At 42.9% G+C, this 18,590-nt stretch overlaps 1 protein-coding gene across 1 annotated transcript in view; it reads left to right on the top strand.

Annotated features, from left to right (window-relative positions):
* CACNB4 (calcium voltage-gated channel auxiliary subunit beta 4) overlaps positions 1-18,590 on the top strand; it is a 142,378-nt gene that overhangs the window by 42,234 nt on the left and 81,554 nt on the right. Inside the window, exon 2 of the mRNA XM_084810959.1 lies at positions 17,054-17,197. Coding sequence (XP_084667085.1) covers positions 17,150-17,197 — 48 coding nt within the window. The 5' untranslated portion in view covers positions 17,054-17,149. The remainder of the gene's footprint in view (positions 1-17,053; positions 17,198-18,590) is intronic.

Below are 18,590 nucleotides of genomic sequence, written 5' to 3'. Positions count from 1 at the left end.
CACCCTCAACCATATTAGGAAGGAACTACCTACCAAAGCAGGAGGAGAGGAAGCTCAGCCATTCTGCACTTGCTTTCCTGAAGCTCTATATTGGCAGGCATCAAACTCATTCATCAGTCAGTTGTAGCCGATTCACATGATAAGCCCCAGATCCAGGAGATTGGTAGCGCAGCTGTGTACTTGGCACTGTTATAGGCTAAGGATACCTGCAAAGAGGCTATGGCTGGCAAGAGACTGATCCCATAATAAATACAGAGTGTCTTCAACTTCTACCAAATGTTAATAAGAATCAAGGGCTTGTAGCTTCTCGCAGCATTTGCTTCCAACTTTTTAGTGCTACGTCTATTTTAAATTTGGCAGAAAATGGTCTGGAAAGTCGTTTCTTGTTAATGGGGGAAACACAAAGTTCTTTCTAAATATATCTGCTTAAATATGTATTTATCTTTTCCAGAAATTTAGTGACTTGTTAAAGTGCCATTCGGTCTGAAGAGTGGCTCTATAAAGATGGCATCTTGTGGTCCCATGTTTATTGTTTCTCAGTGCTGTTCCTATTAAATGCAGTCAATTTTAAAGACATTTCTTGTTAACGGAGAAATTTAACCTAAAATCAGAAAGTCAAGTTTATGTTCTCTTTTATACTGTGCATTGTGCAGTAATGGACACGGGAACAAAATAAAGCTGCTTACTGTATTTGAGGCACAACCGTCACCCTCAGTTGTCACCACCACCAGCCATTTCTAGCAGGCTGTAACAGAGGGAGATGAGAGGGGGAAGCAGGGCCGTTCCACCAGCCCTGCTTGAAAGACTATCTTTTTTTCCTCTTCCCTCCCTATTCCTTTTTCCTTGTGTGTCATGTCTTTTAGATTGTAAAAGATTGTCTGGGCAGGGACTGATTTCTTTAACTGATTATTTGTAAGCCGATCCAGAAGCCTTTTCGGCTGAGGAGCAGGGAAAAAATACTCTAAATAAAGAAATAAGACCATAACGAAGCAGAGGACAGAATGCTGCCACCCTTGCGTTTTGTTTTACATCATCACTTCCCCCCACCCCCACACACTTTTTTTTTTTTTACATAGACCAACACTATATCTTATTTGCAACGCAACAACAGTGTGCTAGGTCCTGTAATATGTAGAATTATTCAGAGCAAGCCTGCATAGCTTATAAACCACTAAACTGAATGCCACCACATATGTAACATGTATGTAACAGGGCAGGAAGGCATTATCAAGCACCTGGCAGGCTAGAATGTAAATTGTATGGGCTGTGATTGGCTTGTCAGGTCATAAGTACTGTGAAGCAAGTCTGATTTTAGTAGCTTTCCGCCACAGGTTTGTCAGGTGATACCACTGTGTGCTGGTTTGCCAGTCTATTGCACAGGGCAACACAGTTCCTGGAAAAAGGCTGCAATATCTCTTCCAGACAAACAAGAAGGTGGTGTCAATATGTAGATAATAAGAATGAGGATAGTAAGAATAATCATAATTATAAATAATAATAGCAAAAGAGAGAGGGCACCAGCTCAGAGGTGAACTCAGTGGCACGGAGCACTTTTTCTCAGCTTAGGCTGGTATACCAATTATGCCCTTATCTGAACAGAGTTAGCCTAGCTACAGTTGTCCATGCTGTGATAACTTCTCGTCTGGATTACTGCAATGCGTTATACGTGGGGCTGCCTTTGAAAACGGTCCGGAAACTTCAGCTGGTCCAAAATAGGGCAGCAAGACTGTTAACAGGGACAGGCCAGCGAGCTCATATTACGCCAGTACTTTTCCAGCTGCACTGGCTGCCAGTCCATTTCTGGACCCGATTCAAAGTGCTGGTGTTAACATTCAAAGCCCTTAACGGCTTCGGGCCAGGTTATCTGAAGGGTTGCCTCCTCCCATATGTGCCTGCCCAGACCTTAAGATCATCATCAGCGGCCCTTCTCCGTGAGCCCCTGCCAAAGGAAGTGAGGCGGGTGGCTACTAGGAGGAGGGCTTTTTCCACTGTGGCTCCCCGGCTGTGGAATGAGCTCCCTAGTGAGGTTCACCTGGCACCTACATTGTGTTCCTTCCGGTGCCAAGTGAAGACCTTTATATTCTCCCAGGCATTTTAGCTTTCTAGACTTTTAGCTTTGCTGTTTTAAATCTGTATTTTAAACTCTTGCACTGCTGCTAGGTTTTATTGTGGTTGTATTGTTATATTGTGGTTTTAATGTTTTATATATTTTATATTGTTTTATTGTATGCTCTTTGGTTTTAATTTTTGTGAGCCGCCCAGAGACCTTTGGCTATTGGGCGGTAGAAATGAAATGAATGAATAAAGAAATAAAGAAATAAATGTAATTCTGAACTTGAGAAGGTCAAAACTGTCAGGGGAAGCAAAGGAAGACCCCTGATGGCTTTAAAAAAATTTCCGTCTGACTTTGGATAGAGAAGAGGGGGGTGTTTTTAATTTAATACTGTTCTTATTTGTCTGTTTTCTTTCATTTCGTTTTAAAATTGTGCTACTATTGATTCTGTGTTGGTTTTGTTGTTGTTGTGTGTTTTATGCTGTTCTTTTAGTTTTTAAAATCTTAATTTTCAATATTTTAGAAATTAATATTATTGTATTATTTTTTGATTATAAAGTATGTTTACTGTGAACTGCCTTGGAGAACCTTTTGTTTTGAAAGCTGGCATACAAGTTTCTAAAATAAAAATAAATAAAATATAACATATTCTCTACATTGTGTGCTCGTTTGAAACGGGTTGTGGAGAAAATCAACTGAATCAATAACGAGCAACCAGTGTTAACATTTTTTTCATATCTCCTAAGTGGTCACTATCTCTAGGCTTTTTAAAACACAGAAGAGTACCATATAATCTTTCTTCTGGATGTTCAGAATCTTATGTCCTGAAACACTGAGATTTCTAACAATGAGGTCCTTATTTCCTTCTGTCATGCCTTCAGGTTTTTGAGAAATTTCTCGCATTCCCCCCCCCCCTCACCACCACAGTAACAATATCTGTCGTTTGGGTTGTTGAGTTAAAAATATGACTTCTGTTCTTCCAAGTTCTGTATTTTTCCCTTAGTAGGCAGCACTTGGATCTTTTTCTTCACAGTTTCTAACACTTTCCTCCCCTAGCTATGTGCAGTGTTCCTGTAGATTCACTCCTCACCTCAAAAAACATGTAAGATAATATTTTAAAGGCCATCTGAGGACTTCTTACTCACTGTTCTAAAATGATGTTTTATGTTTTCTTGCTTCTTGTTTCTAAATATCAAATCTCTTGCAGGAAACAAGCAGCCTAAGTAATTGCTAGAATCTTGGTATGCAACTGTGCGGGAGCCAGGGTTTGCAGGGTCAAAGAATCGGGGCTGTTTGATTAGTAGGAATGATGACATCATCTGTCAATCCCTCACGTTTCCATGATCCCTCTAAGCTTAACTGCAGTCCTCATAGCAGCTGGGGGTGGGAGGAGGAGAATAGATTTTCCTAGCAATAATATATTGTTGTGGGCTATTCCTGTTATAAAAGTATTTTGGGCTGGCTTGCTCTTGAATGGGCAATTAAGACCCATTAGCTTTGCAAAAGACCTGCTCCTGATGAAGATGAAAACTGCTAGAACTGGTTTGTTGATATACATCAATACAGCTACCTGCAATTTTGGACTCTTGGGGGGGGGGGATGGCTATATGGAGTGTCGCGATGAGTGCCTGCACTTCAAAATTTACCACTGCATCACTGTATCCATCATTTCTGAGAAATTATTGTAGGGTGGGATACGAATGTACATTTCATAGAGAAGAATAAGAATACAGGAAGAAAAGCTCTGTCAGGACCAGGGCCAGACTCCACTGTGCCTGCAGCATAGTGCCACTGATGGGCCCTTGCTGCAGCTGTGCCCCTTGCCACTGAAGCCCTCCGCATGTCCCCCGCTTGTCCTTCCTCCACTTTTCAAAGGCCCGCCCACCAGCCAGCTGGCCAAAGCTGTCTGCTCGCCTGCTCACCGAAGTCCATGCCCTGCCAGACTGCCCTCCCTCTCGCCATCCACCCACTCCATCTTTTTTCTTCCTTTTTAAATCTATGGTAGCTCCTCTTCCTCTGATCTGGCCAGCTGGCCAGCTTGGCCTTCAGGCTCCCACGTGCATGTCTTTAAAAGTTGGGGTTTTTAAAGTTACCTTTTGAGTGGCAGCAATCTGAACCAATCAGACATTGCTCTCAAGGAGAACGTGACCAACGAGGGAATAGGAGTGACATAAAGAACATTCTGTGCCGTTTTTGGCCATGTCCCCCCACCCCCTAAGGCAGTGTCTGATTAGTTCAGTTCACTGCCACTCAAATGGTAAGTAAAAATATGTTTTTCTTTTCAAATGGGGCACTATGAGGCCTGCAGGCTTGGCCATGATGGTTCCTGTCATCAGCAGGGTCAGCTGGGAGGGTGAGGAGGAGGATGGTGGCAGCTGGGGCAGGGAGGGGCCCTTCTGAACCTCTGGCCCACGGCAACTGCCCAGCCATCTCAACTGCTGGCGCTGGGTCTGGTCTCTGTGATTGCCTTGTCATGAGTTTAATTGATTGCTTTCTGCTGACAGTACACGGGTTGAGTTTGTAGAGTCCCTGACCACAAATGGGCAGTCAATACCGGTTAGTAGTGTATTTTAAGTCATTACAGAGAGAAGATTTAGGGCTCCATCTAATGTCACGCGAGCAGACTTCCACTCATACAACAGGACGTTTTGTTCTCCTCCTACCTATGCAACCCCAAATCTGCCCCAGAGAGTTCCCTGACCCTCCAGAGCAGATTTGCGGGGTTACGGTGGGGTGGGGGAATTCATTCTGCCAGCAGTTTCCATTCCACTGGTGGAACAGGCAGAATTAAATATAATGCTTACGGTGCAATTCTGTACATGTTTACTCTGAAGTAATTCCCTCTGTGTTCAGTGGGGCTAACTTTCAGCTTAGTGTTTATAGCCTTAATTACTTTATCTCTTCCTTTCTGCTTCCTCGGTAAGCAGTTAGATAAATGAGTGGGTATAGTGAGAGAGTGGCTTGTATTTTGAACCTTGGAAACCAAGGCAAAATTGTGAGGTGGATAAATTTCTACTAAAACAACTGCCCAAGTCAGTCACACAGTCCAACTTTCAAAATTTAGGCTTAGATTAAGTAGAACGAAGGTGTTGAACCTCTTTTAGTCTGAGGGCCACATTCCATTTTGGAGATGCTCTCAGGAGCGGCATTCCAGTGATGGGTGAGGCTGAAGGCAAAAGGGACAAGGCCCTAAGATGCCAGCACATTTTAGCTTGAAGCTCTTACTGCTAGTACCTAAGCCTTAACAGAGGCATTTCCACCTTTTAGAATGCAGAAAAAATTGCCAAAAAGTCAGGAAACCACCAAGCAATAGGTGCTTGGGGGAAAGGAAGTGGGGTCAGGGGAAGGGGGCATTAGGCGTCAGGAATGAATCTGAGCATGTGGAGATATCTGGCAGCTCAGATTCGGAATCAGAATGGGAAGAGCAAGAACAGAGAGAGGCACCCTCCCTAGTGAGCCCAGATATGGCGAGACTTTCTTCCCAAGAGCTTGACGCACAGATGGCCCAGGCTGAACGGCTTCCCCATCCCTCCGCCATGAGAACTCAAGTTTCGAAGGGGGAGGAGGAGGAGGGCAAGGTGTGTGACTTGAGGGACGCTAGAGGCTGTTGCAGAGCGAAGCGGGTAAAGTTAGGGGCAGGGCTCAGATGCCCTGCCAGGTTGGCCATTCATGGAAGCCAACACAGGAGGGAGCCACCCTAAGGGAGGGGCCTCCCTGCAAAGCAAGTCTGGCCATGAAATTCATGCCCAGACAGCTGGCAACTTCTCCAACATCTGTTGATATGCGTAGATGTGTGGATTAGCTGGTTCTATGCAGTCTGAGAGTTTCCTAGAATCTGCATTTGTAAAGAAGTTAGTAGTTTACTAATAAAGTAGTGTTGGCCTGAAGCTTTGTTTCCTGGATTGCAAAGGGAGAGGACAAAGGAATGTGACAGCATGGGCATTTGGAGAACCCCAGAGACCTGGATTGGGATCCCCAGAGGTCCAGATTTGGCCCCCGGTCCTAAGGTTCTGCACCCTGTTGTAGAAGCTGCAAATTGCCAGAGTGAAAGAATTAATGTGGTGAAATTACACAAAACTTCTCAGTTATTTGTGGCACCATAATAAATGAAATGGCTTCTCACTTCACAGAAAGTTGTCCAAAATAGAAAATCATTTTCCTTGGTGAAAATAAGGGGTTTTTTTTTCCTGTGGTGAGGTATGCCTTGCTTTTTCTTGAGCTAGGTGGCTTGATTAATTGTGTTTTCAATGACAGATTTAAAATAAAATAAAATAAAATAAGGTTTTTAAGTTGTGGAAGGGGGAAACGGTCTTTCCACTGATGCAGAGAATGTTTTCCCTCCAAAGTCTGAAACACATGGGAATGTCATATACAGATGGAAAGAAAGGCATATGACATTATGAGGTATGAGAGATAAGGAAAATAGGATGAGATCACCCCATTCGTAGAACAGGAGTGGACGGGAACATTCCAAGGGATTGCTGAATATAAGGTACTTCTGGAGCTCTCCACAAGATCCTGATCTCTCAAAGTGTTCTGAGCTCTCTCTCTTACATGAGAGGACAGGGCTTGGAACTACTCCAGGTCTTTGTTCTTGGACCCAGGAGCTCTAGCTCATCATAGGGAAGGGTTAAGGACCCTCCTACAATTTGCCTAATCTTTACCAGAATCTTTTGTCTTCTCTGGTGCTGCTCCTTGCCATCTTTCTCCATCCTGCCAGTCCTCCCCTGCATTCTCTGCTGTTTATAAAGCCAACGCTGCCCCTCCTGCTCATTTCATCCCTCCTCTGTCCCACCCCCACCCTTACCCAGCCCAGCTAGGCTTACTTTCAACCAGCTAGCATGGGCGGGGAGCCAAGCTACATCTTTCTTGGGCTCATCACAGGGCCGAAACAGACATTACTTTAAATGTGCATCTATCAGCTATGTCCCCCCCCCCATTTTTACTGTAGACTAGGCGCAGGACCCCTGAGCTGGGTCAGAACCATGGTAGATAGGGGAACATTTAAGATCTGGATTGGACCTCCTGTGCCTACTCTAGAGTAAAAATGAAAAGAAGTTGCTGCTTGACACACATTTAAAGTAATGTTTTGGCTCACAGTGCCATATACTATAAACACCTGAGCTGCTGGGTACCACATTATATAAGGACTTGAGAGTTTCACTTGGAAGTTGGAGCTGACAGTTACGTGTTAAACAATGATGCCATTTAATTGATAGAGACCTTTTACAACCTGTTTGGGCATGAGTGCTGTATGGAATAATACTTTTCAGGTTCTGACGTCACCGTTGGTCAAAGTATTTACCATTCATTGGTATTGTAGCAGTGTAGTAGCTATGTATCATTATTAGATTTAAAAAACACATACACCTTGTATCTGTGCCTATGGGAGACAGAGAGAGAGAACATATTGCCAGCCAGTACATTTAGTGCAGGTCATCTTAGGCAAGTTGGCCTATCAGAGTTACTATTTTTGAAGTTCTTTCATGTTGTTTGTTGAGATAAAGTTGAGATTGCTGGAACAACAAGGGTGAAAGAATAAGTACTTTGAAACAGTGTTGGTCGAGAAGAGAATGTTTTTATCTGAAATGGCTGTAACATAGTCTATGTAATCTCAACCATGTGATGGTGGAAATGTTGAGAGATGAAAGAACGTTTCTCTCTCTGTGTATCTATTTGAACAGCAGCGCACAGTTACACTGTGTCTGGTGATATTCTCCAGTTTGAGATGAAGGAACTGCAGAAACCACCTTGGCATATAACTGGAACAAAAAGTAATACCAAATATGTTATTTTGGGGGGAGTTTGTAATGGCCCCTTATTGTGATGTAATTGCTGTGGGCCTGGGAATGGCAAGAGATGATAAGTGCTTCCCAGCCTGGCATAAAGTGAGAAGCTGATTCTTTCCCTCCTAAGGACTCCAGAAGGACTGGTTGTTCACTTATGCTGGGCTGGCCGACACTCAGAAGTGATAAGAGATTCTCACCACTTCTGAGTGTGTTTCAGCACGACCTGAGCTGAGTGAATGACCCTGCCCTTCCAGAGGACTGGGAGATAGAATAAGACTGGAAGACTGGGGTCTTTTGAGCCGGGTCCCAGCCTAGGGCTGTATGAGGTGAAAAGCTTACACCTCTTCTTGCATGTGCCAGATGACTGGTGGAAAGGAGAGATGACCGGGGTCTGAGCCACATATAATGGGCAAGACCTGCCAGAGTGTGTGAATCCTTGCATTGCTGTAGATCATAGGTAGGCAACTTGTAGCCCTCCAGATATTTTTGCTTACAACTCCCATAAACCCTCACCATTGGCTGTGCTGGCTAGGGCTCCTGGCTAGAGTTGCAGGCCAAAACATCTGGAGGACCACAAATTGCACACCCCTTCTGTAGATGATCAGTTCTGGACATTTTGGTAGGGAAAAAAAGAGAGGAACTCCAAATGCCAAAAGAAGATTTATTTGTAGCCCCAACATGTTTCAGAAATCCTTCCTCGGGGTCACTAAATAACATATATACAGAAAATGCAAATGAACACATAAACAATTGTAATTCAATCTCCTGCTAAACAGCATTAAAACAGAATTGTTCCAGTTATTTTGATTAAATGACCTAATACCGTAACCTGTAACTCAGATTATATTGTTAATTTTTAACAATATTGAACATATATGTATATATATACACACACACACACAACACATTGTTTACAAGACAAAACTTCTAAAAACAAATCATCCCTTAAAAATTAATAACAAATTGCAGTAGAGCTCAAATTGTGCTGCCCTGCTAGAATCAAGACTTTTAAAAGTCTTGCTTTACCATTCAGACTCCAGTTCCTGTCTTCATCTATGCCCTCTCATGGTACTGCCTGAAGCAGGTCACTTCACCCTGTTGTATGGTAGGGTCGGCACTGATAAGGGAGTCCCTTTCTTAAAAGTGGTGTTTCATTCCTTGGCTCCTTCCTTGGTATCAGTTCTAAGATTTTGGACTTGTCAACTGACAGCTGGAGGAATTAGCCAGCTCTTTGTTGTCGTTGTTCCATCGTTAAGTCGTGTCCGACTCTTCGTGACCCCATGGACCATAGCACGCCAGGCCTTCCTGTCCTCCGCTCTCTCCCGGAGTGTGCTCAAGTTCATATTCATTGCATCGGTGATGCTAACTAGCCATCTCATCCTCTGCCGTCCCCTTCTCCTTTTGCCTTCAATCGTTCCCAACATCAGGGTCTTTTCCAGAGAGTTTTCTCTTCGCATTAGGTGGCCAAAATATTTGAGCTTCAGCTTCAGGATCTGTCCTTCCAATGAGCACTCAGGGTTGATTTCCTTTAGGATTGACTGATTTGACCTCCTTGCAGTCCAGGGGACTCGTAAGAGTCTTCTCCAGCACCACAGTTCAAAAGCATCAATTCTTCGGCGCTTAGCCTTCCTTATAGTCCAGCTCTCACAGCCATACATTACTACTGGGAAAACCATAGCTTTGATTAGACGGACCTTTGTCGGCAAGGTGATGTCTCTGCTTCTTACTATGCTGTCTAGGTTTGCCATAGCTTTCCTCCCAAGGAGCAAGCGTCTTTTAATTTCATGGCTACAGTCACCGTCTGCGGTGATCTTGGAGCCCAAGAAAATAAAATCTTGTCACTGCTTCCATTTTTTCCCCTTCTATGTGCCAGGAAGTGATGGGGCCAGATGCCATGATCTTCGTTTTTTTAATGTTGAGTTTCAAAACAGCTTTTGCACTCTCCTCTTTCACCCTCAACAAGAGGCTCTTGAGATCCTCTTCACTTTCTGCCATTAGGGTGGTATCGTCTGTGTATCTGAGGTTGTTGATAATTCTCCCAGCAATCTTAATTCCGACCTGTGATTCATCCAACCTGGCGTTTCTCATGACGTACTCTGCATATAAGTTAAATAAGCAGGGCGACAATATGCAGCCTTGTCGTACTCCTTTCCCAATTTTGAACCAATCAGTTGTTCCATGTCCGGTTCTTACTGTTGCTTCTTGACCCTCGTACAGGTTTCTCAGGAGACAGGTAAGGTGGTCTGGTACTCCCATCTCTTTAAGAATTTGCCAGAGTTTGTTGTGATCCACACAATCAAAGGCTTTAGCATAGTCAATGAAGCAGAAATAGACGTTTTTCTGGAATTCCTTGCTTTCTCCATGATGCAGCGAATGTTGGCGATTTGATCTCTAGTTCCTCTGCCTCTTTGGAACCCAGCTTGTACTTCCGATAATTCTCAGTTCACATACTGCTGAAGCCTGGCTTGTAGGATTTTGAGCATCACCTTGCTGGCATGTGAAATGAGTGCAATTGTATGGTAGTTTGAACACTCTTTGGCATTGCCCTTCTTTGGAATTGGAATGTAAACTGACTTTTCCCAGTCTTGTGGCCGCTGTTGAGTGTTCCAAATTTGTTGGCATATTGAGTGCAGCACTTCAACAGCATCATCTTTTAGGATTTTAAATAGCTCAGCTGGAATACTGTCATCTCCACTAGCTTTGTTGTTAGTAATGCTTAGAATCATAGAATCATAGAATAGTAGGGTTGGAAGGGGCCTACAAGGCCATCGAGTCCAACCCCCTGCTCAATGCAGGAATCCAAGTCAGAGTATCCCTGACAAATGGCTGTCCAGCCTCGTCTTGAAGGCCTCCAGTGTGGGAGAGCCCACCACCTCCCCAGGTAATTGGTTCCATTGCCGTATTGCTCTGACACTCAGGAAGTTTTTCCTGATGTTCAGTCGGAATCTGGCTTCCTGTAACTTGAGCCCATTATTCCGTGTCCTGCACTCTGGGATGATCAAGAAGAGATCCTGGCCTTCTTCTCTGTGACAACCTTTCAAGTACTTGAAGAGTGCTATCATATCTCCCCTCAGTCTTCTCTTCTCAAGGCTAAACATGCCCAGTTCTTTCAGTCTCTCTTCATAGGGCTTTGTTTCCAGTCCCCTGATCATCTTTGTTGCCCTCCTTTGAACCCTCTCCAGCTTGTCTGCATCCTTCTTAAAGTGTGGTGCCCAGAACTGGACACAGTACTCCAGATGAGGCCTAACCAGTGCTGAGTAGAGGGGAACTAGTACTTCCCGGGATTTGGAAGCGATGCTTCTATGAATGCAGCCCAAAATAGCATTTGCCTTTTTTGCAGCCACATCACATTGTTGGCTCATATTCAGCTTGTGATCGACAACAATTCCAAGATCCTTCTCGCTTGTAGTGTGGTTGAGCCACGTATCCCCCATCTTGTAACTGTGCATTTGGTTTCTTTTTCCTAGGTGCAGAACTTGGCATTTGTCCCTATTAAATGTCATTCTGTTGTTTTCTGCCCAGCACTCCAGTCTATCCAGATCACTTTGAATTTTGTTTCTGTCTTCCAAAGTATTAGCTATCCCTCCCAATTTTGTGTCATCTGCAAATTTGATCAGCATTCCCTGCACCTCCTCCTCCAAGTCATTAATAAAAATGTTGAAGAGCACTGGGCCCAGGACTGAGCCCTGCGGTACCCCACTCGTTACCTCTCCCCAATTTGAGAAGGTCCCATTGAGAAGCACTCTTTGAGTCCGATTCTGTAGCCAGCTGTGGATCCACCGGATCGTTGTTTCATCTAGCCCACTTCGAGCAAGTTTGCTCATCAGGATATCATGGGGCACTTTGTCGAAAGCTTTGCTGAAGTCGAGGTATATGATGTCTACAGCATTCCCACGGTCTACAAGGGAGGTGACTTGATCAAAAAATGAGATCAGATTTGTCTGGCAGGACTTGTTTTTGACAAATCCATGTTGGCTTCGAGTAATCACGGCATTGTTGTCAAGGTGCTTCCAGATGGATTGCTTTATGATCTGCTCCAGAATTTTCCCAGGGATTGATGTCAGACTGACTGGTCTGTAGTTCCCAGGTTCCTCCTTTTTACCCTTTTTGAAGATAGGGACAACGTTAGCCCTCCTCCAGTCATCTGGCACTTCCCCGGTCCTCCATGATTTCTCAAAGAGAATAGACAGCGGTTCTGAGAGTTCTTCTGCCAGTTCCTTTATGACTCTAGGATGCAGTTCATCTGGCCCTGGAGATTTGAACTCATTCAAAGTAATGAGGTGTTCCTTGACCATATGCCTGTCGATCTCAAGCTGCAATCCTGCCCCTTCAGCCTGTACTTCGCCTTTGCCAGGGGGGTCATAGACCCTCTTTTGGGAGAAGACTGAGCCAAAGTAGGAATTGAGCACCTCTGCCTTTATCAAGTGAGCTTCCTAAGGCTCACTTGACTTCACTCTCGAGGATGTCCGGCTCAAATTCAGTGACCGCACTATCATAGCTATCAGGGACATTAAGATCTTTCCTGTATAGTTCTTCTGTATATTCTTTCCACCTCTTCTTAATCTCATCTGCTTCTGTTAGGTCCCTGCCTTCTTTGTCCTTTATCATGCCCGTCTTTGCACAAAACGTTCCCTTGAGATCTCCCATTTTCTTGAAAAGATCTCTAGTCTTTCCCATTCTATTGTTTTCCTTGATTTCTTTGCATTGTTCATTTAAGAAGGCCTTCTTGTCTCTCCTTGCTATTCTCTGGAACTCTGCATTCAGCTGGGTATATCTTCCCTTTTCGCCCTTGCTTTTCGCTTCCCTTCTTTCCTCAGCTACGTGTAAAGCCTCATCAGACAGCCACTTGGCTTTCTTGCATTTCTTTTTCTTTGGGATGGATTGAGTTGCTGCCTCCTGAACAATGTTACGGACCTCCGTCCATAGTTCCTCAGGCACTCTGTCTATCAGGTCTAATCTCTTAAATCTATTCCTCACCTCCACTGTATATACATAAGGGATATGATTTAGGTCATACCTGAATGGTTTAGTGGTTTTCCCTACATTCTTCCATTTAAGCTGAAATTTTGCAACAAGAAGCTCATGATCTGAGCCACAATCAGCTCCAGGTTTTGTTTTTACTGACTGTATAGAGCTTCTCCATCTTTGGCTGCAAAGTACATAATCAATCTGATTTCGATATTGACCATCTGGTGATGTCCATGTGTAGAGTCGCCTCTTGTGCTGTTGGAAAAGAGTGTTTGCTATGATCAGCGAGTTCTCTTGACAGAACTCTATTAGCCTTTGTCCTGCTTCATTTTGTACACCAAGGCCATGCTTGCCTGTTATCCTGGTGATTTCTTGACTTCCTACTTTAGCATTCCAATCCCCTGTGATGAAAAGGACATATTTTTTGGTATTAGTTCTAGAAGGTGTTGTAGGTCTTCATAGAACCGATCAACCTCAGCTTCTTCGGCCTCAGTGGTTGGGGCATAGACTTGAATTACGGTGATGTTGAATGGTTTGCCTTGGATTCGTACTGAGATCATTCTATCGTTTTTAAGATTGTACCCCAGTACTGCTTTTCCCACCCTTTTGTTGATTATGAGTGCTACTCCATTTGTTCTAAGGGATTCTTGCCCACAGTAGTAGATATAATGGTCACCTGAATTAAATTTGCCCATGCTTGTCCATTTTAGTTTGCTGATTCCCAAGATGTCAATGTTCAATCTTGCCATCTCATGTTTGACCACCTCTAGCTTACCTTGATTCATTGATCTTACATTCCAGGTTCCTAAACAATATTGTTCTTTACAGCATCGGATTTTCTTTTCACCACCAGACACATCCACAGTTGAGTCTCCTTTCGGCTTTGGCTCAGCTGCTTCACTCTTTCTGGTGCTACTTGGAAATTCCCTCTGCTCTTCCCCAGTAGTATATTGGACACCTTCCGACCTGAGGGGCTCATCTTCCGGCGTCATCTCTTTTAGCCTTGTGATACATTCCATGGGGTTTTCTTGGCAAGAATACTGGAGTGGGTTGCCATTTCCTTCTCCAGTGGACCACATTAAAACATTTTAGTGCCCGATTTAATCATGGATAAAAACATTCCAACAGGAAGCATTTTTCCCTGATTTCTCTTCCTCCCCTGAATGGATGTTCCCATGAAATAAACATACTTCAGGAGTTGGCACTGAGTGCTAATAATAAACATCTTTCTATAACTGTGTATTATCCTAGAAATGAAATTTTTAACTCTTGTACTCATGTGAATGTTGGCTGTTGAGGCTTTTAGTAGAATCAGAATCTATTTTCATTATTCTTCTGGAAAGGCGTTTCATATTGGTTTTAGACCCACTAAAGGAGCGTGTCTTCTGGTACTCCTTGGTGTCTCCATTACTAGTAACCACTGAAGCATTTGCGCTGGTAGTGAGCCACTTGTTGATGGGACTAGATTGGTTATGTGGGCAATGTTAGTGGAATTGCTGGAGCCAGCAGTTTTACAGCGAGCACGGAGAAGATCTCTAATGTAAGAAGCAATTGATTATGTGGGTGATCCAGTAAGGAAAACTTGGGCTGATGTTAAATATTTATAGGGCCTGTTAAGATTTTTTTTTTTTTTAGAAAGGGCTTAATGCACTGGGAGGACTCTTCGTTTGATACATAGCTTAATACCCCAATGTGATTGATTCAGTGAGCTATAACACACCACATATCATGTAAAGCCTGTACATAAAATTCTGATTGGAAGAAAAGACCCCACTACTCATAGTACAAAGAAATCAATTGAAAACATGTGCAGGTCAATAGAGTCAGGCGGCATTTAAGCCACGAATGTTGGCAAGAAAACATTTGTGGTGTCATCCCAATGGAAATGTTATTGGAACACACGCCAACTATCCTGCCTCTTTTTGTGGCAAACTTGATGCCCCAGAGAGGGAGGGAACCCCCATCAACTCCAATTGGTCTCTAGTAAGAGTGTGAATCCGTAACATCTTTCCCACAAGAAAACCATTCAATATTCATTTTAACTTATTGTCAGAGTTCAGATGACAAACACAAATCCTTTTCAGATGTTCATGTTGGGATAAAAAGAACACTCCTGGACGGGTGTGGGTGAGGAGAGTGGCACTGTGGCAGCAGGCCTCTGATCTATATGCATTTATTATCTGCAGGGAGTATTCATCCTAGTATTCCCAGTTATATGTAGAGAGCCCTCTGTGTCTGAGGGAAAGTCTCGCAGAGTTATAGTTATAGTCCAAAGTCCAGCAAAACATTCTAAGACAGAGTCTTAACAGTACAGGGTTCAAGGCACACAAGAGTTCAAGATTCACAATAAGTCCAGGCAAGAAAGCATTTGGGGCACTTAAGAAGTTGTTCTCAGCAAAGGCTTTTCCACCTCTGCACCAGTTAAATACAGGGGAAAGGCTGCTAAAGCCCTCCTTCTGATGATCTGTCATGATGGGAATCTGGCCCATAAGCGAGCACTACGTCAAAGAGGGCATTTCTGTTCTGTCCTTTTCAGTTGATGCTTCAATCTGGGTGATAGCCCTGAAGCCCCCTCCCCTGCAGAGTCCTTCTCCTGCACTCTTTCCACAGAAGATTTCTTAGGCTGTAAATCAGAGGTCTGATTCAAGCCCAGCTCTTGCAGCTGTGGCTGATAGGGAGTATCACCCCCCTTCAGCCTGTGATCAGATGGGACGCCAGGCAGACAAGAGCTGTCAGGCTCCAAGCTTCCCATGACTGGACTGGGTTCTAAATCAGTCTGCATCCGATTCTGATTCTAAAAATATAGCATCCATAGTGGCACTGGAGCTAGGTCCGACAGTACGTCAGGGATGGATTCTGCTGCCACAATGCCACTCCCTTCTCCACACATTCATTTTTACTACACATGATCATCTTAAAAGGGCTATACAGCTTTCTTTCTACAGAAAAATACTTACCTGCACTAATATCTGATTATTCATCTGCAGCAGAGAAGGTAGCAAGACCTTCCTGTAGATCAATTCCATTTCTGTGTCCATCTTCTCCCTTTATTTTGAAGTTCCTTCCTTCTTTGCCCCTACTCTTCTGCACTTCCACTTTAGTTTCCATCAGAATTTTCTGGATCTAGCTGATAACTGGATCTCTAGACAATAACTATTTAGCAGCTTTTGTACAGAAGACAACAGTTGTATCAAGTTTAGAACCCTATTTTCACCACTTTGCAATACTGATAGCTTTTGGAACATGTTTGCTCTTATGTCTTCCACTTTGAACCAGATTGCAAGAGGAGAAGTGATGCTGTTCTGTTGTTATTAACACTGTGGCAAATTCATAATGAAGGTAATGAGTAATTCAGCATTTTATCGCTTGGTTGATGTCCTTCCTGAACAAAAGTGAGATCAAGTTGCAATCACATAGAGGTCTCTGTATGGCTTTAAAGGAAAACAAAACAATGCTCGCTTTGTTGGATGTTCACATTTAAGTCTTCTTGAATTCCATACTACATGGATATCCAACCACGTGACTAGTAACAGGAATAAGCAAGATTGCATAGAAACATGGAAATCAGAACCACTGCATTTCAGGTTTATTGAAGTAGAAGCTTTTAGCTCTCCATCCCCCAGCTGCCTGAGATCTGTAATGTAGCTGACATTGTTCTAAAGGAGCATCTGAGACAGCATCTCAGAAACGCTTTTCTAAAGAAACTTAGCAATGGGAAGCGTTTTGTTGTGAAATTTAATCTAATGAATCCACTCATTAGGAAAAGATATGAAATATTCTAAAAATTTTAAGCCCCTCAAAGGGGCCAACAAAAACCTTTAAAACATTCTTTTTCTGAACAAAATGGGAAATTCTGAGAAAAATTAGAATGCATGCATGCATGCATTACTTTCTTATCAAATCTAAGCTTATACACTACAGCTTGAATAACAACAAATGTATTTTTAGCACATACAGTGATACTGTACTGGTATATTATATTTATAAGTATAAATGTCTTTATTTTATTTAAACAGTCATTACAAACATAACTAGTTTTAGAGATGGACAAGCTGCACCCTAAAGCACATAGTTTTTGCCCGTTGGGAAAATAGGAAAAACTTCTTTTTCGCTTCTCCAATTCATATGTTACAACAATGAGAGCTTTGTGTTATGCTTTGTCCATATATATTGTTGATAGTGTTCTGTATTCTGTATACTTTGTTTAAAGATGGTGCCACACTTTCAAACTTGTTCTTCACAGATGGTGAGATTAAACACAGCAAGAGGAAAACCAGATTGTCTGTTTTGAGAGTCAGTGATATTATGGGAAAGAGGTGCGAAATGTCTGTTTGACAAAATGAACACTTGCAGTAGCAACGGGCTGGAAGAGTTAATGCAGACAGAAGTGAGTGCTTTTAAAAGTGTCCCAGATTTTTCTTGCATCAAGAATCTGATCAGGCTGAGATTCCAAATACTTCGTATGCAGTAATTTGCTACCCAGAGGTAGGTGGCAGAGCTTCAGGGAAGCAAAGTACGTTGTACAATAAGTGTCACAAAGGGAGTTGCTGGACGCCAAGTACATCTTGAAAAATATAGACCCATATGTTGCCTTAATACATAAATTGTGTGTATGAGGAAGTATTGGCATGTAGCTTTTCAAAGATGGAACTCTTCCTTTAACAAATAAAATATCTCAAGGATCATAAAGGCAAGTTATTCCAGAAAGCAGCTGCTTTAACTCCCTGGACTGTTGGTGGTTTTGTTTTTTGTTTTTAATTGAAAGCCTTGGATTTACCTTTCAGCAGCTTATAGACTTTTTTATGCACTGTGATTGGAGTGACTTGCCTATTCTTGGAAAGGGAAGAAACAAAGTGCCTTTAGCAATTTTGTAATGTCTGTGAGAAAAAGGAGACAGAAGGAGACGATGCTGTAGTAATGTTTCGTAGGTTCTCTTGCTCTAAGAAAAAGGCTGAATCAAAAAGACAAAATAATTTGACCCATAACTAGACATGCAGCTCTATACCCTTCTCTTATGAGTTAGAATCTCTGCATTAGGAGTGGTTAGGGCAGACCCTGGAGGTAACGGTGGTCTTAGGGATCTTCCTATATGCTTCTGATGCATTATTGTGTACATAGTGTAACAGTAGCTAGGAACAAAGCCAGCATTCTTGCACTATATATTGTATGTGTTTATTATGCCCTTTGATTTATTATCTCTAGGTCATAATTTTTCTTTTGCCTGCCATTGACTGTAGGTAGCCTGTAAAATAGTAGCAATAATCCCTGGCATTTTTATAGGCCCTTACATCTTCAGAGTGCTTTATGATTTAAGATAATCAGCTGTTATCTTTGGAGCCCATTCAGCCCTATATTCAAAATTTCAGAGCTCTGTTAGTTATGCACAGACTTCTATTCTATCCCTTGAAAGCCTTTGTCTGGAGCATGTTTATTTTACAGCACAATGCTCTTACCTTAGTTCAGACAATGAGTATGATACATGTAATAGAAGAACAAGAAATTGCAGTCATGTGGCTATACCTTTTTATGTGAAATCTATATCTTTTTATTGAGGTTTAACAAGACAGGCAGTCCATTCAGACATTACACTTTTTGTGGGAACATAGTCTGGGTCTGTATCATGTACTTGCTAAAAGTGTAATGTGTTATGTGGCCCCTTCAGTGTCCCTGTGTGTGAGGCCTGATTCCACACAGCATACTGAAGGGATACCGATTGGCATATTTCCTTACAGGTAAAGCTGTTGTCGCAGCAAGGGACTGTAAGCAACTGAGCCCTTAAG

Source organism: Heloderma suspectum, chromosome 1, assembly GCF_057233095.1.
Source record: "Heloderma suspectum isolate Gila_16-S chromosome 1, 16-S_ref, whole genome shotgun sequence".
NCBI classification, from domain to species: Eukaryota; Metazoa; Chordata; class Lepidosauria; order Squamata; family Helodermatidae; genus Heloderma; species Heloderma suspectum.
This window is presented reverse-complemented; position numbering and strand designations above follow the sequence as displayed.